This window comes from Chelonoidis abingdonii, chromosome 4 (genome assembly GCF_003597395.2).
Source record: "Chelonoidis abingdonii isolate Lonesome George chromosome 4, CheloAbing_2.0, whole genome shotgun sequence".
In the NCBI taxonomy this organism is placed as follows: domain Eukaryota; kingdom Metazoa; phylum Chordata; order Testudines; family Testudinidae; genus Chelonoidis; species Chelonoidis abingdonii.
In genome coordinates this window covers 63,674,549-63,700,347 of record NC_133772.1, presented here as the reverse complement: position 1 = coordinate 63,700,347, position 25,799 = coordinate 63,674,549, and the positions used below count along the sequence as shown (strand labels likewise).

At 39.8% G+C, this 25,799-nt stretch overlaps 1 protein-coding gene across 5 annotated transcripts in view; it reads left to right on the top strand.

Moving 5' to 3' along the window:
- Positions 1–25,799, top strand: part of LUZP2 (leucine zipper protein 2) — a 373,209-nt gene that overhangs the window by 253,179 nt on the left and 94,231 nt on the right. For 4 of the 5 annotated variants that reach the window (XM_032803715.2, XM_075065233.1, XM_032803713.2 and 1 more), the window contains exons 6-7: positions 5,636–5,698; positions 10,410–10,472. In XM_032803715.2, coding sequence (XP_032659606.1) covers positions 5,636–5,698; positions 10,410–10,472 — 126 coding nt within the window. The remainder of the gene's footprint in view (positions 1–5,635; positions 5,699–10,409; positions 10,473–25,799) is intronic. The other variant, XM_075065232.1, reaches the window with a different exon arrangement.

Below are 25,799 nucleotides of genomic sequence, written 5' to 3'. Positions count from 1 at the left end.
GAGTGTACCTGCAATACAGCAATTCACAACTAATATGATCCTAGACAGTTAGTATAAATTGAAATGGCTCCTAAACTGCTCTAATTTATACTGATGGACCAGGACCAGTGTAACTATCTCATTGGTTCCTAATGCTCCCCCTGTTTGTCTTTATCCACCATTATCTCTTGTCTTCTATGCAGATTGTAAGCTCTTAGTCCACAACTAAGGATACTAGGTGCTATGGTAATACAAATAAATAGTAATAGTAAATGCACTATGAGAACTGAGGTGGCCTAACTTGTTCTCCCTTTCTGATGCAACAAACATATCTTTGCAAAGGAGAGAATCTGCAGTATAATATCATTGCCTTGTAGTACTGTGAACACGTATTTTAAGCAACTTGAAACTATTTATCATTGCAGAAGCAACCTGTGTTAGTGTGTAATAGAGAGGAACAGGGTGAGGTGTGTGTGAAACAAGATGCTCTACTTTGTCATTACCCAGGAACTGTGCAAAAGGCACATGAGGGAATTCAAATAGCATGGGAATTTCTTTGCACTGGTAAAAACTGCATATGTCCAATTCACAAATAAAGCTTCCAGGTTTTCCACTGGGACATAGACTTAAATCTAAATTGATGTACTGAATCCAATTGATATTCTTTTTCAAATGCCAGTATATTTCCCATGCAAAATTTTAGAGAATGCTATTGCTATTCAGTAATAAATTTACATTGTGCTAAATTAATCAAAGGTGGTAGGTTAGGTTTCCATATGTTCATGGAGAATGGGCTCACCATTATTTTATTTCAGTTTTTCTGATCCCTTTCATTTAGATTTTCTAGATCCAGCAAGCCACACTATAAAAAATACTGACCAGTTGCAGCTGGAATGGTTTAAAGAGGAATACTCCATCTTTCTGGGTTCATTCTTTTAAGGGGCTACCTACCCTTCATCAGAGAAGCTATTCTTCATCAAAGAGTAGCTATTGAAATACCCAGCTTTCCCAACTGTTCCCAACGTACCCACCCTTTCCATTTAGGGGAGTTAGGTGTTCCCTGTGAAAAGTAAAAAAGAGCCACTGTATGTGAGAGGCATTCTCAGTGTGCTCCTTTCATAGCACATGCATGTTTGCATGCACGCACACATGTACACACTAGAAATATTAGTCCAGTTTCTCATCTTATGACAACTGATGAAACTCCACTGACTTCAGTGAAGCTAGGCTGAATTGTACCAGCTGAGAATCTGGCCCTTGGTCTGAACTAGAGCTGGGTGGAAAATGGTTTTCCCATCTTGTGAACATTTTTGAGATTTTGAAAAAATGCCCATTCTGTACTGGAATGAAAGTGAGACCTTCCGAAAATTATAGAGAGAGAGAGAGAGTGTCACCCTAGAACCACCAGTAAATTGGTGGTTAAGGCACTCACTTGGGATGTGGGAGACCTAGCTCTGCCTGGTTCAGACCAAGGACTTAAATGTGGGTGTCCTATAACTCAGATGAATGCTCTCCCACCCGTTCTGATTTTAACCAGAAACTTCATCCTGAACTGAAAAACCTTCCCTGAACAAATGCTTTATCAATAGGGGTACGTTCCCGTGAAAAGTTTTTGTTTAAACTAGGCATTTTCTAACAAAAAGCTGGTTTGTTTGAAAAATTCCCACCTAGCTACAGTCTGAATTTACCCACCTCCTGGAGTTTACATTTAACTTAAATCACAACAAACACAAGACTCAGTCAGTGCTTCCGCCTGTTCCTATGTTTTTCTTTTCATGCCTTGGCCCTTAGTTCTGCCATGAGAGCAACTCTTGTCCCATTTACAGTCAGGAGCTGAAGCTAATGACATCCTCTTAATTTGGTTGCCAGGGTGAGTCAACAGAATGGCTGTGTATCTCTAGGTATCTGACAACCTGTCAAGGAAAAACATTTTAAAAGCCAGCTGTGTTGGTTACTTACCTACTAAAATTCAGGCCACATTTGTTTGTGGGGAATACACCTCTCTGTGGTGAGTTCACCTCTCAGGATTCTAAGATTTCCTTTTTGTGGCTTAAAACCCCTTTTTTCCCCCTTCAATTTTACTGTTCCAACCACATTAAAAATTTCACACTTCTTTACGCTGAGAGAAGACCACAGAGTTAATCCAAATAATACAGCCAAGGATAACAGAACTGGTTGGGATTTTTAAAGAAGTCAGAGGGATCTAAGAGCTGAATTCTCACTGAAAGTCAATGGGAGTTGGTATTTAATTCCCTCAGCTTCTTTAAATATCCTACTTGCTAATATGAAATAAGAGTACATATTCTTTACTGTGGACCAAAAGTCTAAGCGTTCTGGATGTGACCATGCAAAGTTACCCCTTCCATTGATTTCTTTTTATGAAATAATCTTTGAAATGAGAGATACTCTTTTAAACTGTGTGGTAGGACAGGTCTGGGAAGAAGTAAATCTGTGTCTTTATTGGGGAAGGGGGTTTTGGGGTGAAGGTAGAGGAGATTTGGATTCTATTCCTGGCTCTGGGAATGAGCTCCTGTGTGGCTTTGGACAGGCCACTCATTCTGTATTCCCTGATATTCCCATCTGTAAAATAGGAGTAGGCACATTCACCTTCCCTGGGAAAGTATGATAATTATTGTTGTCTCTATCACTTCATAATTCTGGACCAGATTTTAATGGTATTTATGTGGCTAAAGATGCAGATATCTTATAGCCCCTTCTTATCTTTTTGCCTTTTCATGTTCAATTAGGGGAAATGGGTCACCATACCAAATACTTCAAAAGGTGTAAAATATACTCAGTATAAACACTGTCCACAGCAGGTCCATAACTAAGTACAGATCACAATGAATGTACTTCCTATACAGCTATGTCATCCCATAGTCCACATAGTCATATTTTCATCTTCTTGTGTACACCTGGTACATGTTGGTAATGCCTCAGGCAGTACTGAAGGTGATTTGTATTCATAGATTACAATTTAAAAACTGTCTTCTGGTAATTTTAAATGCTTCTTTTTAGACATACAAAGACCCAAGAAACACACAGAAAGAGGAATATAAGGGGAGGATGTGGAGGGAAGGAAAACCTTAAAAGATTTCTATTTAGTCTTTATTGTATTACAGTGAGGGAGAACTAAATTCTCAGCATCTGCACGAAACAGCATCAGAAAATAACCAGTTGAAAGGCATTCAGTGGGCAAAATGTTAACAACTTTGGCAAGAGGCAAAGACCAAATGACACCCCAGGCAAGGAGCATCTTTGACACTCCCCCACTCCCACCTCCATTTGTTAAACTTTTGAATACCTTATTTTTTTATTGGCTATGTAGCCTATTTCATGACTTTGATGCACTATTTGAATGCATGATTTATCTCTATCGTATAAGAGATTCTACAAAGATCCAGAACATTCTAGGAGGTTAATGAAAAATGAATCCACATACAGAATACCTGACACATTTTATTTCAAACATTCTATTTCCCCTTTTGTCACTAACAACAAAAACAGCACCCGAAGCCCAGCTCCCCAAGCAATCACCTGAGTAGCCTGCCCCTAAATCTGGCCCTGCCCCCAAGTTACACTCGCAGAGTTTCCTTCACACATGAATCTCTCACCCACCCTTTCAAAACACTGACTTCTAATTTCCTAAGATCTCTTGGAGAGTGCTTTTTTGGGATCAGGATCCACTGCAGTGGAAGCAGCTGGGACTACATGGTCCAACACTGGGTATGGACCTCTTTCTACTGGCCTTGCAGGTTGCTAAGAGAAAATGATATGACATCAGGGTTTATTACCTGTCCTCTGAAGGTGGGATCCTCCTGCTAAAGGGGACCTCCAGTGCAGATATGAATACAGAGATTCCTGGTGCCTCCGCTCCAGTAGAGATGCACTGCTATGGAGGAGAGCTATGGGGCGAGAGCTCTGTAGAAGCACAGTCTCCAACGGATTCCTTGGGATCTATGAGATTTGGAGGTAGTTCCAGCAATCAGTTTCTAGGGGGGAAAGCAGGAAGTGGGGCAGGAGTCCCTTCCTGTCCACCCAATAAAACAGTGAGAGGGAATCTTTACTACGGAAAGTTTTTGAAGATCCACTGACTTTGCAGGATTTAATGTGAGCGGTGTTGACCCTGCCCTTTGTGCTGACCTGTTGAGAACACTGTGTGTTGAGCTGCTGACATTTCTCATTTCTTGCCTCACTTGGGTGTTGCCCATGGCTACACACTGGAGTACAATATATAGCTTTGTAGCAACATTGTTGATAGTGTTTTTTAACATCGAAAAATATAGCTACAGTATGCATTACACTGGCTGATGTATACGAAAATAACCTAATGAAATTTCCCTGAAGCGTTAGCAATAGGAGTATGTAACATTTATTAAGCCATTTCTGCCCTGTTACTCCATCACATGCACTCTTTGACAGTACAATCCCAGATGGACAGCATCTGCACAGCTTGTCAATTTCCTAAAGATTGTTAATACATAAAAAATACAGGTCCTTAGTATAAATTAAATGCAAGCTCTATATTAGCCTAGTGTGGTACTTAAAAAACAAAAAACCCAAGATCCATTAGAAACTACTTTAGGTTTTTCATAAGGCTCCTTAATGTCCCACAACAAATAAAATATGAATCTCAGTGGGCTGCAGTGTAATAATGAAGACAGGAAATTGAAATAAAAATAGTGAAAAAGAATTCTGTTCAGCTCTTACGGTAATGTGTTTGAGGAATTCAGCATGGTAAAGTCATTCAAGAGAAATGAGCTAAAAAAGTGGGAACAGATCCTCAGCTGATATAAATTGGTGTAACTCCATTTTGTCAGAGTTATACTGATTTACTCCAACTCAGGAGCTGGATGACTGCATTCTTAATTCAAGAGGGACGAATTTAAAGAGCAAAAATAATTTTCAAAGTTAGGCAGCTAGTCATCTAGAGGAGAATCTGTAAAGGTAAATACCCTTGGCTATCAACTATAGCACGATATCAGCAAAAACAAGGAATATAGAAAAAACGTTAGTGTGTGGGAATATTACTAGGCTAGTTGAAATTTCATTTATTAACATTATAATCAATTTCCATTTCAGTAAATAAGTGACATTTTAAACTGCTATGGTAGAAAAGAAGGTTGAATGGTGGGAGTGAAATGAGGGGATTCAGCATTTAATGTTTCAGACTCTCTGCCAATTTTAAATTAAACAATTTTACCATGAAAAGAATCTTTAAATCTTGACTTTAGAGTTCAATGGTGGGATACTGGGCCAGACCCTCCGCTTCTGTAAATTGCCTTAGCTCCACTGAAGTCAGTGCTCAGTAATGCTGATTTATACTAGATGAGGATCTGGTCCCCTGTCTGTTCTCATCATATTGAGATTAAATAAATGTCTTTCAGCTTAATTCATATAGTGTTTTGAAAGTTTAGTGTGCAGTTCTCTCTCTGTGAATGAATATCTTAATGCAAAAACCACCCGCCTTCTGAATTTTAGAAAGGAAGGTGCGACTGTACCATTATACATTTATCTTGGCTTCATATTTATTTGTGGCCTGACTAACATCTTGAAGATCATATCTAGTAAAAAATAAAACTAACATGTTAAAATATTTAAAGGATTCCTTAATATTTTAGTACTTCTCAATAGTAAAACCATGTTCTTTTCTCAGAACAAAAGCCTGAAAAACAAACTCCTGTCGGGAAACAAGCTTTGTGGTATTCATGCAGAAGAGGTGAGTAGAGTTTCTTACTGTTCTAATTCTAACACACCTGGAAAGACAGCTAGTGTTCAAAGAGCTCATGCATCTAAAATCTCCTCTCATGTTCTCCCATGACAAAAGCATACATCAGGAAACAAAATGCAGTCTCTGTTTTTAGACAAAGTAAATCCATAGTTTAGATTTGAGGTCATTGGAGGAGATTGTCTGCCAAATCCCAGGCTCAAAAGCATTGATTTTTCTCCATTGGCCTCAATACCAAAAAGTAGTAATAACTCCATTGTTTGAATAATTTTAAAGAATTCTAAATAAAGCACTGGAGAAATTATTTTTAATGTTAAAACAGTGTATGATTTAAAAATCCATGCATGGCACTTTACCAAATATAGAATAAGAAATGGTACCTCTGCCAAAGAGGCAATCTCATACAGACAATATAAAAGCTCTGATTCTTCAAATACTTAAGCATGTAAATATTTTTACTCATATGAACAGTCATGCTAGCTACTAATGGGTGTTGTTGAAGTGAGTAAAGTTATGTACTTATTTGAGTAGTTCCCTGTAGTCAACAGGAGTACTCAAATGAGTTACTATTGATTCCCACACTCTCAAATAAGAATCAAGCCCCAGTGTGTAAATCAGGAGTAACTTCAATGAAATCAAACTGGAGAAGCATAAAAATAGAGAAGAGTTATCAATAATAGTGTATTTTAGGGAATAATTATGCATTACCAAGAAGATAGGCAAGATGATCTAATAATAACTTTTCTCTCTCATTCTGGTGAGTCTGCAGAAGTCAATGCATGTTGCTAGAATATCACAAAATTATCACACTTGAATCAAGTACATTTTAATTCAGAAACAGATTTGAAAACTTGTATTTTCAAAGTTATACAGCCAGATACATAGTCTAAATAACTGATTTCCATTTATTTCAAGTGAGCTATACCACGGGAGATCTAGCCAATTGTATCCAAGAAATCGGCAGCAGTCAGAAGCCATAGATTCCTTTCTCTCACTTTGTTCAAGCTACATTGTCCTATCTTTCTGGTTTACTCTACAATATTTGGTTTTAAACGTATTTTTCTCTCCCTTTATACCGGAATTAAGTCCTGCCCTAAAAATATAATAGTGTTATTTTTTTTCTCTTGCTAATTTCTTCAGGGTTCATCACATCTTGAATTTTTAGTATTATTTAACTTTATTTTTTTCTATTAGCTTTGCATCTTAATTAAATACATTTGAATATTTGCAACATAACTGTGTATATACCAGAACTGACATCTACATTTAAATGGAAAACAGGGAATTTGACTTTCCAGTGTTTGATATGAAATCAGTGTCAATCAGTATATTGCCAGTAAATCTTGTCTTTATTTTGGGAGTTTGAAGTGGTCAGAATCAGAACTGCTTGCAGCCTGTCTCTAAAAATTCTCATTGATGTATCTTTCAAGTTAGAGCCCTCTTAAAATAACATACATTTTTTAAAAGTAAGATGTGTTTTAAAAAGACCTCTCTGTCTCAATATCTGTTTACATGAGAGACCAGATTAGCTGAGGTGGAGTTTTCATCAAAATGAACAGCAGGAGAATCATTGTGAATCATACACATGGATGTTAAGAAACCTAACTGTAACATTGCTCCTTATGGACCAGCTGGTGTCTTCCTGCTTCTGCAGACACAGAAGAACCTAAAGTGCTGAGAATTGCATTGATTCCACCTTACAAGGGAGAGTTAGAGATTACAGGCAGCAAAAGCATTCCTGACTTCACTTTGCATACTGGGGAGCTCTACTATGACACCCTAAGAAGGGAGGGAGGCATGGCAGACCATTCTGAAGGAGGGATGAGACAGTGGCCTGCAGTCCAGATCAACAGGCCTAATTCTCTGTGTAGGATGATTACAGTTGAGAGCAGTAGAGAGATTTCGTTAATTTCTATTGCTCAAACCAGCAGGTTGGAGATTTACCAGAAATCCCCACATACTCGCACATTATTTTCAAATTGATGCACAATATAAAATAGAATTAAATTTGGAGGCAGTTTATTTGGAAGCACTATATTTTAGTGCATCTAATGAAATGCACCACTTATTTTATGGTGCCAAGTTCTGAGGTTTTTCCTCAGTCCTTTACCTAGTGAATTGCCTTCAAATCAATTCTGAAATTGATTTATGTAAAAGCTAAGTAAGGAATTTAGGATTTAACCCATGAACAAACTACTAATTTATTAGCCCAACAATATGTGACCTAACTGAAAAGCACTTATTAACATACAGTACAGTATGAGAAACCAATGGAACTCTTATAACGCACAGTACAATTCATAGTATAGTATGGTATAGTATGCCTTGCCGTCAGGGAATTTCAAAGAACTGAACTCTGGATTATACAAAGAGCCTGTGGTAGCAGATTGTGAATGTGCCTTACTTTTCAAGTGCCAGGACATTAAGCTTTATAGGTAGTCTTTATGAATTATGTGTTAAACCAGGCCAGCACAGCTAGAATGAGATGCTGCTCAGTGGGTGCTGTAGTCTTGCCAGGATTCAATGGGGTAAGACAGGGAAATACATTTTGTTTGCTTCTGTTCTGAATAGGAGTAATATGTAGAATGAAACATGAATACTAGGTGGATGCTGGTGTGTCACTCCCTCTGATAGTAGAATAAAATCTCTTTAGGCTGAGGTGTGTGGAATAGCCTGGTAGTAGGTTGCCCTTTCTTTTTGTCCTTTAAATGCTACTTGGAAATCCTGCTCTGCTGACTGCAAAGGGAGAAGAAAAGGTAGAAATTCTGTGTCCTCCTTGCATCAGCACGGTAGAGGGCAGAATCCTACCTTACATCCATAAACTCTTAGAGGGTGAACACATCCTCCAGTGTCAGCTCATTGACCTTAGTGGAGTTACACTAGGGATGAAATTAGCTCTATGAATATTAATTTTACCAGCTAGTTTTGGAATTAACAAATGGGTGGTACTAATATAAGTATAACCTTTATTTTGCTGTAGCTGTTCGCTAAGAATCACTGGGACTTTTACGCTAAAAACTAGCACAGCATCAACAGTCTAGTGTTTGAATAAAAAGCTGCCACTATTATCATGATTGAAAGGTGTGTGTCTGACACTGTCTCAGAATGTTAGTCAGTTACAGATCTGACAAAGAGCCACAGGGTTACAGTGCTGCTAGTATCAATTATAAAACAGACATAGTGTTTTCTACTAGCATGTTCGGGGAAAAGCTGGTCAGTGTGATCTTAGACATCAGCTGGTAAGACGTGACAAAAGGTCCCCTCATTAACAAATGCCAGTGTTGATTAGTAGTGAAGCCAGCAAGCGATGCTGTGTGAGCTGTACAGCTAGCAAGAGACATTTGCCCTTTGAAGGTTGATTTTAATGTTTCTGGAAGACTGGGCCAAAGCTCAGGGTTTTAAATTCCTTTTCAAAGGCTAGCCTTCAGCTTGGCTTACAATATAATACCTCACACCTGTGCCCACTAGTCTGGCATCTTTCCTCTATTCAGTCGTCTTAGGATAATTCAGTGGAATAGCAACCATGCTTTCATATATATAATGTAACTATTTGTGTGTTCATTTGACCTCCATGGTTTGTTACTGGAGTATAAACCATTGAACAGTTAGCTACGAGTGACTGGAAAATGCTGCAGAACCCCCTACCTCTGAGCTACTGAGTGTGAGAATTTTCTAAGGGAGTGACTTTTAGACTTTCCTATAGATCAGTGTAGACCTGGCTTCACTTAAAAGGTCCCAGTTATGGAGAATGTGCCAACTCCTTCGATAAGTCATACTCAAGGTTGATGTCCCTTTTCAATAGACTTGCAGTGAGTTTTTAATTTAATTCCACATAACCCTAAATATCTGAGATCATTTAATACCATGAAGAAGATGTCATTAAACATGCAAATTGCTGGGGGCAGGGAGGGTGTTAAAAACCTCACCACAGCAATAAAAACTCCAAAAGAGCTGGCAATGAGGTACTTAAGAATAGTATCTAATTTGAAGACCTGTTGGAATTATTACAGTTGTGAAGCCAGAAATTACTTTATTTGGGCTGGCTCCTCAGATGAAGAAGAGGAAAATATCAGTGGATAGTTCAGATCCTGTTTTTTAAAACCTTTTAAAAATATATAAGAAAAGTTGAATACATGGATTTGAAATTAGTTTATTAACAAATATTTTTTCTTAAAATTAAAAAAAAACAAACACCTTTCTGGGCCAGATCCTCAGAGAACATAAATCAGCATAGCTTTGTGGACTTTATACCAGCTGTCTATATGATCTGTACAATACGACTCACACAAAGTACAAATAAACACATAATAGTAGAAGTCATTAAATGCTTCTGAATATTCTCAACCATGCTGCCTTCATTTGTGCTTAGCTGTGAACATTTAATAAAATCTTGTGTCTGAAATAGGTGAGTTAAACTAACTGCATGTAACAATGTGATAGCTTGCGAATGTATTTTAATTGGAGGTCACCTTTAACTCTTCCTTGGGTCTAACAATTGGTTTAGACATGCTGTCCTTGAAAAGAATGTATGTGTGTGCATTCAAAAGAAAAAAAGAGAGAAAGAGAAATGACTTTGATTTTGCTTCACTTTTGTTGTCTCAGCTAAATTCATTTTTCCATTGTCAGAATTTGCTGTCATCTCTTCCACAGGTTCTCAAATGTAAATGATTTTAAAGATTAATTTATTATCTTCCATTTGCAGTCTAAAAAGATCCAAGCCCAGCTGAAGGAGTTTCGCTATGGAAAAAAAGATTTGATTTTTAAGGTGAGTTTATATTACTAGAGCTGGCTAAAGTATTTACTTACAGTCCATATAACATTACAATCATCCAGTGGGATGATAACTGTCTTTATTACTGGAGAAGTGAGAAATCATTTCCCTGTCAACATAATGAAAGAAGCTCAAAACTCTGAATCACAGACATCATTCCCATAATGTGTTCTCTGAAATCGCCTCCACTTCAGTGCTGAAGGGACAATGCATGGTGTTACAATGCTTCCTGTGGCAAAGATAGAGGTGATTTCAAAGCTTCAAAAATTCTGTTATCTTCATCATTATTTAAAATTAAAGTGGAAAAATATTTAGCTTATGATTATTTACATTAAAATGCCTACATAGACCAATGTCCCAGTCAGTACTCTGCCAGTGACCCAAATCTCTCCCATTGTTCCACAGGTTCCTGTGAAGAGCTTTTTATCTTTCTAATTGAGCAATAGAGCATTTTATGACTGCCTAGTGGTTTCTGTTTGATTAGCAGTCCTCCATGCTAAAGCTGTGCAGGGTAACATTTACAGAAAAATGTTCTAATGTTTGTGACAAGTAGACAGAATGACTTGTGATAAACATGGAAAATAAAATGTTATCCTGTAGGCATCTGGCTTTTATCCATCTACATACCCGCTCTGCTGAAATTTCTTTTCTGCAACTACAGCTTCCTGGAAACAAAATAAAGTATCTATTAGGGATGTGCAAACCAAATTTTGCTTCAGTCTAATTCACATAAATACCCAAAAGTTTGGATACACAGCTAAACATATCCAAATTCCTCTTTGTAAAACCAGGCAGATAATATTATTATAAGGACAGGCTGTCTCACAGAATTATGCATACTTCCTACTTCTGGTCTTTGCTGGAACCAGGGGCGGCTCTAGGTATTTTGCCGCCCCAAGCATGGCAGGCAGGCTGCCTTTGGCGGCTTGTCTGTGGGAGGTCCACAGTCTCGCGAATTCGACGGCTGCCTGCAAGAGGTCCACCAAAGCCGCGGGACCAGTGGACCCTCCTCAGGCCTGCCGCCGAAGGTAGTCTGCCTGCTGCCCTTGCGGCGATCGGCAGAGCACCCCCTCCGTGGCTTGTCACCCCAGGCAAGCACTTGACATGCTGGTGCCTGGAGCCGCCCCTGGCTGGAACCTAAAAGGAGCAGAATTAGAGGTAGGCCCTAGGCATGAAAATCCTTATCTGAATTTTCAGTAACTTTAGGCAGTTTCACAAGGAATTTGAGGAATTTTCTCTAAGCTAGATCCAAGGTTCTGAAAATATAACCAATTTGTCTGGAGTCTCAGTTCATTACCTTATCTAGTAGACCATGCTTCTCCTCTTGAAGGATGGACCTGTGGTTGAGGCACAGGGCTGAAGACCAGGAAGGGGTCAGGAAGGGATTTTTTTTTCCTACAGTGTATCTGGGATCTTTTGTCTCCTTCCTCTGAAACATCAGATATGGTTGCAGCTGGAGATGGGATACTGGATGATGTAGGGGCAGGGGTCTGAGGTGACACCAAACATTCTCTCTCTCAGATTCTTGGCTGGCTGGTTCTAGTGCATGTTCTCAGAGTGTAACTGAACAACATATGTGAAGTTGGGAAGGAATTTTCCTCCAGATCAGATTGGCAGTGACCTTGGAGACATTTCTCCTTCCTCTGCAGCATGGGATGCAGATCAGTCACTAGGATCATCTCAATCTCTTCCTTACCCTCACACCCCTGCAATGGTACTGGGGCACCTTAGTCCCTCCTATTCTCTGCCTGTGGAACATAATAATTTAGCCTCCTGTAATATTTCAGTTGCTGGACTTAGTGTTTAGGTGCTCAGTGGAGGTGTTGGCCTGTGCTATGCTGGAGCTCAGCCTAGATAACATCTGATCTTAAACTCTGTGCGTTCGAATCATAGAATATCAGGGTTGGAAGGGACCTCAGGAGGTCATCTAGTCCAACCCCTTGCTCAAAGCAGGACCAATCCCCAATTAAATCATCCAGCCAGGGCTTTGTCAATCCTGACCTTAAAAACCTCTAAAGAAGGAGATTCCACCACGTCCCTAGGTAACCATTCCAGTGCTTCACCACTCTTTGAGTGAAAAAGTTTTTCCTAATATTGAGCGTTCTATTTTAGGCTGTACCATAGCCAGGGTGAACCTAGGCAAATAATTTCATCTCCTTGTACCTTAGTGTCCTCATGTACAAAATGGGATAATAATGTTTATTTACCTCCCAGAGATATTGCGAGGATAAATGTATTTACATAAAGCTTTTTGAGCTCCTTAGATGGAAAGTGCTAAAGAACTGTAAGATATCCATTGGAACTCCTGAATCCCACACGTGAAGCAGAACTCTCATTATTTACCAGAGAATCCACAATATCTCTAGAGAAGAGCTGAGTTGTAAGAAACCTTCATAACTTTCACTTGTTAATTTGAAATTTGCCTTGTGTTTTATTTTAATAAAGTTTGTCAAGTTTGCTTTAAAAAGAGAGAGAGAAAAATGGATCTTTAGGCTAAAGTCCTTTACTGTAGCACTGCAAGGTGAGATGCCAGCAACAGCAGAACAAAATAAATTTGTGAATTTCTGTGCATGTACTTCAGGGATAGACTGCCCCCTCAGAGCAACTGTCAGTTATAACAACAGTTGTGTACATAAAATTGTGAAATGTGGAGTATAATCCCTTAGGTTTGAAGCAGAGATCTCAAATTCTGTAGTTGCATAGGTGAGCTGATAGTTTTTCACACCTTTTGTGCTCAGTTTTCGAGGTTTCTGTCATTGCTGAGAAATTCCCAGCCCTTTTGAATAATGAGTGGTGTTCCTACCACTACTTTCCTCTGATAGAAGGCACCTTCATTCTCTGCCACGGGTTCAGTAGGATCCCTTCTGGGGACAGAAACAAGAATACACTGAATCCCTGCATGCCCTGGCCATTCAGTCTTCTGCAGCATTATTTACCTTTGGGCTACACTGTAAGTAGTTGCAGCAAAGATAAGGTGCCACAGGATTCTTTGCTGCTTTTACAGATCCAGACTAACACGGCTACCCCTCTGATACTGTAAGTAGTTGATCCCTCTGGTAGAAGGGAGAGTACAGTCGCATTGTGAGCAGATGTTCCTCCAGCTGGGATCTTCCACCAGCACAGAGCATAAATAAATTTGGCCCATATGTTGTAATAGGTGGTGCATACTATGCCATTAAGGAGCTTCTAACATGGCCAAGAAGTGGAAGAGCAGATTCCCCCATTTTAAAAATTTAGTTTTGCACTTGTGATGGGTGCTGTACTGAGAGCTCTGGAGAATAAACTTCTCTGTATAGTGATAGAACTATAGAACAGTTGAAGGCTCTTATAGTGCTCCACACAGACAGCCTCAAACCTGACTTCTGGGGATGAGCATGATGACTCTAGGGGGGAGAGAACACTTCAATCTATACTCATTCAAACATTGTTTTCTCTGCTGAAATCGCCAAGGGCACCAGTTGTGGTAGTGGGTGGTTGTTTGGTTTTGGTTTGTTTTTTTGCATGGCCAACGCTCCATTGGCCACCAGAAACTTGTTCTCCCATTTATTTACAAAGGTCACAGGATAAACAGTAACTGTTGTCATCACTGAATTTCTGTTCTGCTTGCAGCTATAAAAAATAAAATGGCTGCTGTGTCTCCTCTAATTCTCCAGTGAATCAGTCAATAATGTCTAATATTCACCTGACTCTGCAATAGCATCTTATCAGGTTGCAGTAAATAAAATATAAAGTAATAATAATCCACTTTATATTTTCAAACCACTTGACAAATATGCACAAATCAACCTTCATAGCCTCCTTTAAAGGCACAAAAGTACAATTAATTATCACCATTTGACAGGCAGGCAAAGTGAGACAAAGGTTAAATGACTTGCCCAAGGCTATAGAGGCAATCGGTGTGTCAGATGGGATTTGAAGTCGAGTTACTGGCTCTCAGCCCAGTGTTCAGGCCACTTAAACATGTTGCATGGAGAGTATTGAGACCGTTATTTTTAAAAGAAGCAAGCTGTAATTTGCCATGTGTTAAAACAAGAAAAACTAAGACCATGTAGTGCCAAATTTCAGTGGAAGCCTCTTATTGTATAGTCCCACTTGTACAGCAAATTACCTCACAAAGACAGCTACAATTTCTCTCTGATTCAATTTTAATTATACTAGTAGCCCAAAAACCCTGACTCAGCAAAGCAATGTAAGCATGTGCTTAAGGGACTGAAGCTTAAGTACTTTGCTGAATCAAGGTCTGGGTTTGTTTCAGGCATTTCTAACTGTTTTTTCAGGTTGCTTCTCGATATATTGATGAGAAAAAAATCATCAGATTTTTTAATTAATGAAAGAAAATCATTGATTGTATGCGTGTGAAAAATACAAAATGTAAACATAGGCTTGATATAAATTCAGGATAGTGAAAAAGAACATTCAGTACTTGCACTCATTGTGCAGTTTTATACAAATCCTTTATTATTTCTCAGTCTTTTTCTTATTAGTGATTTCAACTGTAATTTGTACAAAATCTGAATACTTCAGTGTGTTTTCATTTTGTTTTTGTGATGTATTTAAATGGTTCTGCTTTATAGTTTCAGAAGCGCATATTTCATGTATTGTTTAATCCATTTTACTTCTTTTCATTTAAGATTCCAAGGTAAAATAACAATTGTTTCTCTATATAATAGGAAAGTAAAGCTGGTGATCTGACAAGCTAATTATGTGTCAAAAGCTTCAGAAAGTAAAGATAAAACAAAAAGGAAAAAAGGAATTTTAAAATGCTATTGGCTGAGATAATGAAAGAGGTCTATAGAAATACACCACACATCCACTGGAATACGTGTAATTAAATCCCCTAGACTGCCTTGATAATCTCTATTGCTACATTTTAATTCTTTTAAGTGGCTTCAGTGCTTAGGAAGAGTTCTAGGTAGACAGTCCTGAAAATAGAGATTTTCTACATACACAATTGCTATATCCTAGGCAATGGCAGCATAAGCTTTGTTTGCCAACATAATTAAAACTTCTATAGTACAAGGTTGGGCGCGCCATTTCCATAACTATGTAGTCCCTGATTTATCTTCTGAGACTGCTGAAAAGTTCAGTTTGTGACAATGTTTCTGTGATTGGATGATTATGCACATAAAAATGGACTTCCGTTTATAGTCCAGGAAGGTACCAAGCATCCTCAGTTCCCATAGATTTTGGTGAAAATTGAGGATGCTGAGCACCTCAAAGGAGACCCTCAATGCTCCTCAGGATTGAGTCTCATCATATTATTTTCTTGAAAGTGGGATTAATTTGTCAATTTGTAGAGACTTGGAAGACATGATAGGATTAAAGGAAGCAATGTTTTGTTAAATCATCTGCAATGAGAACACAAGTATCCCTATTCTGAACAATACTTCAGTATATGAATAAATTAAGCATGTGCTGAAGTGCTGTCCTGAATAGAGATGGCCTGTTGTATTAATTTAGGTGGAATATATGGAATAAAGGTGTTGGCATAACCCAGTCATTGTCCAACAACGTTAAACAAGGCTTGAGGACTGGTAAATAGAGACCTCAGCTTGCTTAGTACCATGGCACATGTCTCATTAAAAAGTCTTTTAACCTTTTATTAAAGATAGAGAAAAGAAGGGACAATAGTTAAAAATTTGGAATGTAAAGTATTAAAACAGGTTTTTATTTTAACTACTTGTTTTTGTTCCTTTTCCCTTAATCTGGAGAAAATTTTAAAAGAAAAAAAAACACTTGTTTGATGGTATCAAAGACAGTAATAACCGTCCTTTTGGGGAAAAGAGAACAGGTTAATTGAGATGGGCTGTAAATGTCATTGTTGCTATTGTTAAAGTCCAATTTTAGACACACCTCTCACCTCTGTATAACCTATTCTCCCCCCCCCCCTCCCATTTGACAGATTCTTAGACGGTATTAAAGATGGTAATAACTGTCATTCCAGGTGGTGGTTGGGATTCAGCTGGCACCAATAGGGGGTGACGATGTCATCTGAGTCCTTCTCTTTCTGGCCCGTTCTGCTCAGTGTACCTCTCTGTCACAGGGTCCCAGGAAAACAGTGCAGGTGGCAGCTATGATTAGAAACAAGCTTCAGTATCCTCAGTGTGTTCCTCTTCCCTGTTCTTTTTGTTCTTTTGAACTTTCCCCACAAAATATTTCTTTTAAGAACTCAAAAAAGAAGCAGTGGTGGAATAGCCCATCCCCTCATTATTTTGTCCACTAATTAGGCCTATTATCTGCATAACAATTTTGGCTCATTTATCTTCTGGCTTTACATCTTCTGGTTTCTAACCAGCTTAATTTTAACCTGGTCCCTGAATCTCATCAACCTGGCCTGTTCGTTTAGACTAATTCAGTTATTCTGTCTTACTTTCTTACTTTTCCGCATCAACATCAGGTATTAATGTTGTTGTATCCTTTTATGAACTTTTACTTTAGCTCACAATTGGGGTAAATGTGTAGGCCCAGTAGTCACAACAGGTCTTAAGCATATGTTTCAGTACTTTCCTAAACCAGGTCTTAAGATCAGTGCTGATATAAAATGTACCATATATTAAATTTTACTTTCAAACTGTATTTGCAATAGAAAATGCTGGTCTTCCAGGAAACTCATTGTTGGGTGGTATGGTTTTCTTTCTACATACTACACTTCTTATAGTAAAAATATTGTATGAGACAGAGTTCTGTAAGATTAGTTTCAGAGCATAATTATCTGGATGTAGCAGTAATGTGTACTATACCTCCTCCTAACGTAAAATTGATGCTACCATATATAGGCTTGTGTTTCATGCCTATTAAAAATAATTACATCCACAGTAAATCTATTTCCTGGAGTTGCAAAATTTGTCAGTGGCACAAAGGACATAATTCTGTATATCCTAGAAACAGAGCTAGAAGTGATAAAAGCCAATTCAACAGAAGTCATGTTTTCATCATTAAAATTTAAAATGCCATTATTCTTCATAATGGAAAAATCAATGCAATAAACTGCCTTTAATCTTTTAAAGGGCTGGTTTGCAAACAAAAAAGAAAAATTGAGATTATTCACTTAAATGCCACAAAATATTTGGATGCAATGGCAGACACTGAAATGTTGTGCGTATTGTACATTTTGGCTCAAATCCAGTCCTGGTATAAGCAGGTGCAACTCCATTTCATGTTTGTTTGTGTTGCATCCATTTATACCAAGGCTGTCTTATGCAATAGAGTTCAGCTCAGCTGGCCTTCCCAGTTTGGAAGTACAGTCCCTGTATTGATTCACAATTTTAAAACACAGTAGACTACTTTATTCGTTTTCATAAAATAGCCTTTTAGTTCTGTAAAGAAATACACTGCTTTCCTTAACCGAATTCACAACTTAGCACTTTATGTACTGAAAGAGTGCACAATTTTTTATATTTTTGTTTTTTTAAATTACAGTGTAATGCTGTACCAAAACCTCTGTTATAGTTCAGGGTTATCTGTATCTTTGACCCCTCAGTCTCTCCATGAGCAATCCCTACAGTGACAGGCCTACACTTGCACTTCTTTCATAGTAGAATCTCACAATTCATCCCTTATATATACCTCAAACAACAACAAATAATCCACTATGGCTAAACACAGTAAAAGAGGTGGTTAGAGACCAAAACACATCTTTTAAAAATTGTCAGTCAGCTCCTACTAAGGAAAACAGAAAAGAGCATAAATTCTGCAAGTCACATGTAACTCTCTGTCCCTGACTGCCTCCCACCACCTCATCCAGCCCCTGCTCTTTCCTGACTGCCCTCCCGGACCCTTGTCCCCATTCAATCCTCCTGTTCCCTGCTCGGCGGGCACTGGGACCAGCACCACGGGGCCTGACTCCCCGAGCCGGGCTGGGGGTGCTCACCCAGGGCCAGGGGGAGCTGGACTGGGCTGCACGCACCATGCCTCCCTGGAGCCCTCCGCTCCCACTTCCCCCCCCAACTTACTTGCCTGCTCCTTGTTTCAGGCTTCCTGAGAACATTTGATTCGCAGGAAGCAGGGGAGGGGGAGAAGAAGGAGGGCAGAGCGTTCAGGGGAGAGGGGGACGTAAGCTGGGGCCAGGGTCTGGGTGGACAGCTGCCCGAGCCTGTGTTAAATTTAAAAGCTTTTTTAGAACCAGTTGTCCTGGGAACAACCCGTTCTAAAAAGGCTTCTAAATTTAACAACCGGTTCCTGCGAACCGGTGCAAACCAGCTGGAGCTCACCACTGGCTGTGTCACTGTAAGATCACTTGTGTAGCTGCTCTATACCAATGGGAGACCACTCTCCCATCCATATGGTAAAACCACCTCAATGAGTGGTGGCAGCTATGTACCACTGACATAGCATTATGCACACTGCCACTTATGCCAGCGCTCGGGGTGTGTGGGGTTTTTTCACATCTCTGAGCAACATAAGTTTTGTGGACATAAGCAGCCTGAGTACATCAGAAGCAGAAAGCCTACCAAACAATCACTGGGGGTATTGGGCAATCAAGTTCTAAACAAAAACTTAAGGAAGACAAGACCATTGCAGAGAAGCTAAATAAAGTCTTTACCTCTGCCTTCACTGGAGAGGATGTGAGGGAGATTTCCATATCTGAGCCATTATTTTTAGGTGATAAATCTGAGGAATTGTCCCATATTGAAGTGTCAGTAAAGGAGGTTTTGAAAGAAATTGATAAATTTACACAGTAATAAGTCACCAGGACCAAATGTTATTGGCACAAGTTCTGGAGGAACTCAAATATAAAGTTGCAGAACTTCTAACTGTGGTATATAACCTATCACTTAAGTCAGCCTCTGTACCAGATGACTGGACAATAGCTAAGGTAACACCGATTTTTAACAAAAGCTCCGGAGATGATTACAGACTGGTAAGCCTAATTTCAGTATCAGGCAAATGGGTTGAAACCATAGTAAAGAACAGAATTCTCAGATACATAGATGGACATGATATGTTGCAAAAGAGTCATCACAGTTTTTGTACAGAGAAATTATGCCACACCAATCCATTAGAATTCCGTGAGGGTCTCAACAAGTATGTGAACATGGGTGATTCAATTGATAGAGTGTACTTTGATAAAGACTTTGATAAAGACTTTGACTTGGTAAAGACTGATAAAGCCTCACAAAAGGGTCACAAAGTAAGCAGTGATGGGATAAGAGGGAAGGTCCTGTCATGGATCAGTAACTAGTTAAAAGATAGGAAACAGAGGGTAGGAATAAAAGGCCAATTTACACAATGGAGACTGGTAAATAGCAGAGTCCCCCAAGGATCTGTGCAGGGATCACTGCTGTTCAACATATTCATAAATAATCTGGGGGTGGAGGGAGGATAAACAGTGAAATGGCAAAGTTTGCAGATGGTACAGAATTATTCAAAATTGTTAATTCAAAAACTGACTGTGAAGAGTTGCAAAGGGTTCTCACACAACTAGGTGACTGGGCAAGAAAATAGCAGACGAAATTCCATGTTGATAAGTGCAAAACAATGCAAATTGGAAAACATAACCCCAGCCATACATACAAAATGATAGGGTCTATATTAGCTGTTACTACTCAAGCAAGAGATCTTGGAGTCATTGTGGAGAGTTCTCTGAAAACATCTGTTCTATGTGCAGTGGCAGTAAAAAAAAAAAAAAAAAGCTAATAGTTCTTTGAAAACATCTGCTCTATGTGCCATAGCAGTAAAAAACAAACAAACAAACCAACAACAACAACAAAAAACACGTTAGAAACAAACAGGAAAGGGATGGATAATGAGACAGAAAATATCATAATGCCAGTATGTAAATCCATGGTGTGTCCACACATGGGATACTGCATGCAGTTCTCGTTGCCCTATCGCAAAATAGATAGATTAAGATTGAAAAAGGTACAGAGAAGGGCAACAAAAAAGAGTAGGGGTATGGAACAGCTTCCATGTGAGGAGTGATTAAAAAGACTGTGGCTGTTCAGCTTCAAAAGGAGATGACTAAGATGGGATATGATAGAAGTCCATAAAATTGTTAATGGTATGGACAAAGTGAGTGAGGAAGTGTTATTTATCCCTTCACATAACACAAGAACCAGGGGGTCAGGCACCCAATAAAATTAAGTCAGCGTGTATAAAACAAATACAAAGAAATACTTAGTCACACAGTCAACCTATGGAACTCATTGCTATGGGATGTTGTGAGGGCCAAAAGTATAAGGGTTCAAAAAGGAATTAGACAAATTAATGGAAGATTAATGTCTATTAGCCAAAATGATCAGGGATTCAAACCCATGCTCTGAGAATGCCAGAAGTTGGGACTGAAAGACAGCGGATGGATTGTTTAATAAATTGTCTTCTTCTGTTCATCCATCATACTAGGCTAGATGGATGATTGGTCTGACCCAGTATGACCTTTCTTATGTTCCCACATCTTCCACATTCTTCCCTCCCTTCTCTGACCTGTTCTCTGAGAAGCAGCATTGCAGTTCCACTGGTCTATAGCAATACTCTCCTTGAAAAGAAAAAACAGGGGACTACAACTTTTTTTTACCTTTCATTACAGGCTATATTATGATTTGAGTTACATAACTGTGCTGGGGAGGTAGAGGAAGTAAGGACCTCTCTCTCATATGCCCTGGCTCACAGGCTACTTGGACCTTGCATGCATGGGTAAGCAAGTGTGTACCTGCTTATCCCTCCCTGGAGCAGGTGGTTGCTGATGAGTGGAGCATGGATGAAGTTTTGACTCCACTCCATATACTCATTGACCAGTTCAGCTGAAGTGGCATGCTATATTGCTGGCATAGGCCAGCAGGCAATTACTATAACAGCAAAACAAGAGGGAAGCAAGGGAGTGCTTGTGATTCAAGATGTATCTGAATAATAATGTCTTCCAAAGCTACTCCTGGAGTTGTGTTGCTTATTCACCACGCTTCACTCAAGACTGTGTCTAAAGTCACAATCCAGCCTAGTGAGATGAACTATATGAGGAATCAGGGATACAAAGGTTTAAAGCCAATGACAAAACGAAAGTTTGAATTAAATCTTGGAGAGGAATAGCTCACCATCTGTTTCTCTAACAATAGCAGAGGATTTAGCACAAGAATTTTTTGGTATAAAAAAGTAGGATACTGGATTTTATCCCCATAATACAGATTTCACACCAGTGACTTTACTAATGATGAGAAATAGAGATGTAAGTTAAAGACTAAATGCAGTGTATTTCTTAACAACCTACTAGAGCAGGGATTGGCAACCTTTGGCACGCGGCCCACCAGAGTAAACACCCTGTTTACCTCCCGCGTCCACAGATTCGGCCAGTTGCGGCTTCCACTGGCTGTGGTTCGCCGTCCCAGGCCAATGAGGGCAGTGGGAAGCAGCACGGGCCAAGGGATGTGCTAGCCGCTGCTTCCCGCCACCCCCATTGGCCTGGAGCAGCGAACTGCGGCCAGTGGAAGCTGCAATCGGCCAAACCTGCGGACATGGCCAGTAAACAAACCAGCCCGGCCCGCCAGGGTGCTTACCCTTGTGAGCCACGTGCCAAAGGTTCCCCGCCCCTGGATTAGAGTCTTGAGGCAGGGATCCAAAAGATATTACAGTTTAATTGTAGAGCTCCATTAACCTATGGTTTGTGAAAATAAGTGTTGAAGACTGCATGTAATTCTGTTCACGTGGGCAAAGAACTTTAGCCATGTGTAGCTAAGGTCACCCCGCTCTGGCTCAGAACAAGGGTTAAAAGCAGCCCTGGAGAGCGCTGCAGCTGTGAAAAGCCTAGGTTGATTGGGGAAACAGCCACAGCTCGGGCCACCTACCAGTCAGGTACAGCTGGCCCGGAGCTCAAGGGAGTCTCTCTGTGACTCTAGAGAGAGAAGGATTGAGCTGCCTGGGAGTTGAGAAGGGTACCTGAGGTGGATCAGTGCTGGGGAAGGGCAGAGGGAGCTGGGGAGCTCCAGTCTAGTAAGACCCCAGGCTGCAGGCCTAGAAAAAAGGCCTATAAAAAGGTACTGGGGCTGCAGAGGAGCAGCCTAGAGATAGGCAACGGCAGCTGGTCCAACCCCCCTTGCCAATGATGAGCGGTTTACAGACTGCAGTCTCTCCCAGGAAGCAGGGGCTAGATGGTGACTGGCAGTAGCTACCGAGGCAAGGTGAGCGTAGAAGTGTGGCGGTTTCCCTGGGAGAGGAGACCCAGATTGTGGGTTACTGCTGGGCAGAACCCTGATGTAGAGGGGCACCAGGGTCCAGGAGGGACACGGGGGCCAACAGTAGGTGAGACACTGGCCTGCAGAGGGCGCTCCAGGCTGGAAGAGCTAATTCCCAGGATGACTAGCAGGAGACGCCACACTGGTGAGTCGTCGCCCTGCCACGCCATGGCAAGCTCTTTTTACAAATTGCCCATGTTGTCTTTAGCAAGAATGATGTGCCTGGATGAAAACAACCTATTGCTACACTACCTTTAGAGCCTTTTAAAAAAAAGAAAATCAGTCATGAAAAATGGGAAGCATTTTTTCTTGTTTTGAGGTTGTCTAGAAACAGTGTTAATTTATCTAACAGTGAATGGTGTTTAAAAAGTATGCAAAATAGCTGAAATTTTATTTACAGTTTAATTCTTGTATCTTTTTATGTTCTGAAAATACCAGGATTTTATCTCTGTCTTCATCTAGTGTATTTTATATTGTTTTCCTTATGATACACATGAGTCACATTCATCTATTCTAGTTTGTATGGTGTTCCTATTGCTACACTGATCGATTGATTTAATAGCATAAAAAACTAGGGAAGAGGGAGGTTCTGGTGTTGATTATTTTTTAAGAGAAGCTTGCTTGTTTGTTTTTTTAATTCATAGAAAGAAAATTGTTGGGTAAAAGAATAGGTAAAGAAAAAACATTTACAATATATGCATAATCTATATGAAAATATACTTAAACTAAAGATGTTTGAATATTGTTTCAGATTGTATCTTGATAGATAAATTAATGAGGATAAGAGTACTGTTGCATCATTAATGAGCTACAGAAAAAATCTCTGCAGGCATTTGTGTAGCGTGGGATAAAAGACGGGTTAGAACACTTCTTGGAATTTTGGGGTTTTGTCTGTGCTAGGTGGGGATTTTCTCTGTGCTCATCACTTATAGCAAGATTCAGTCATTTCAGAATTACACATCACAGCACAAAGAAGTGATAAACATGTTCCTTTTGGTTAGCAATTCGTAGAGCTGACTGAATAATGAAAAAAGTTTCCCATTATTACTTATACATATTTCAGGCATCGTGGTCTAGTGGAAAAGACACTAGACTGGTGGATCAGGCAACTTGCTCCTTACCTGCTGTTTGACCTTGGGCAAGCCACTTCATCTTGCTGTGCATCTGACCATCCCTTGTCTGCCCTGCATATTGAGATTGTAATCTCTTAGGGCATGGGCTGTCTCTCACAGTGTACATGTGCACAGTGCCTAGCATAATGGGCACTGAGCTCAACTGTTGTCTCCTAGCACTAAGGGAGAAATGCATGCAGTGGTCAGTTTTATTTTGGAAGGTTTTATTTATTCATATGTATATACACAGAGAGAGAGAGATTGCTATATGATTATGGTAGAGAAGGCAAGGTCAAAGAATTGAACCTTGGACTAGGAATAAAGGGAGATAAGGTTTGTGATAGTCCTTATCCCTGCAGGAGGGGAGTTCATTCAACAGTCTCAGACTGGCTCGCCAGAAAACTGTCTCTCACATAGATGAGCTTTACTCTTCTAGTAGAAAGTTTCATTGTGCTGGAGAAGCATTGTTTTCAACCATTGTTGTCTTCCTAGAGTGTTAGTCAGTCTTTTAGATATTCTAGGCCCAGGTAGAGGAGTGCTTTGAAAATGAGAACTGAGACTTTGAACAGTGTTCTGTACTAATTAGAGTTTCCTAAGTAGCAAAGGCTTCGTGCCCAGATATGAAACATCACTGTAGACCAGCCAATAGATGCCAGAGGCATGTAGAGTATACTCCTGATTATCCAAATAGCATATGGGACATGGATTTTGTTCACATAATCGAGAGGGCAGAAGCCATTTAAGCATTCAGCAGCAGCTAGGGGATCCTCCTATACCTTGCTGTCTTAATCAGTAGTCTCTGCTCTGTGCTCACTTAATCTCATGACAGCAGGGCTGCAGAGGGTTCCCTGTGCTACTGCAGAGCCAGTGACACCTAATGTGTGCCTGGAGGGAGGGGGAAGCTGAGAAGGAGGCTGAAATCCTGGTTAGGCTCAGTAGAGACCCCTTGGCCAGGACTCTGCTATGCCCAGCCAGGACTGCAACTTAAGATGATAAAAGCATTATTCGCTGATGCTTTTACGTGTTAGCATCAACAAGGAATCAAGGAACACTCCTGAACTGAAAATTGTGGGAGTGTGCTATCAACAAAAGAAGACCATGCCATGGCGGCAAATTCTTCAATGTGCTTTCCTCTGCTCACCAGCATAATCTCTTTCTTCCTCAGATTCAGCTTCAGCCAGCTGCTCTTCATTCCTGAGCTCATCTCGCCCAAGACTGGCCCATCTTGATAGTAGTGGAGTGGTTGTATGCGGTGAACGATAGGTAGAGCTTGTGGCATCTGCATGTTACTGTCACTTGAGTCTGTTCTCCAGCTCACCTACTAGCTGCGTGTAGATATTGAATAGGACCAGAGAGAGAAACTGATCCTTCTGGGACTCCATAAGTGGGAGGTCTGGTGATGGAGATCATAGGTTCTAAAGCCTGAAAGGATGACTGTGATTATCTAGTCTGACTTGCTGTATAACACAGGCCATAGAACTTCCAAAAAATCATTCCTGCGGCATATATTTGAGAAGAACATCCAATCATTGATTTAATAATTACCCATGTTGAGAATCAACCATGACCCTTTGTAATTGTTCCAGTGATTAACTACTCAGACAGGTAAAAATGTATGCATTATTTCCAGTCTGAATTTGTCTAGCTTCAACTCCCAGACATTGGATCATATTATACCTTTCTCTGCTAGATTAAAGAGCCCATTGTTAAATATAACACATGCAACTACTTATAAATTAGAATCAACTCACTACTTATCCTTCTCTTTGTCAATCTAAATAGGTTGAGCTCTTTGAGTCTATAACTCTAAGGCATATTTTCTAATCTTTTAACCATTCATATGGCTCTTCTCTGAACTGTTTCCAATTTACCAACATCCTTGTATTGTTGGCACCAGAACAAGACACAATATTCCAGCAGCAGTCACACCAATGCCAAAAAGAGAGGAAAATAACCTCTCTATTTCTATTCAAGATCCCCTTGTTTATGCATCCCAGGATTGTATTAACTCTTTTGGCTACAGTGTTGCACTGGGAGCTCATGTTCAG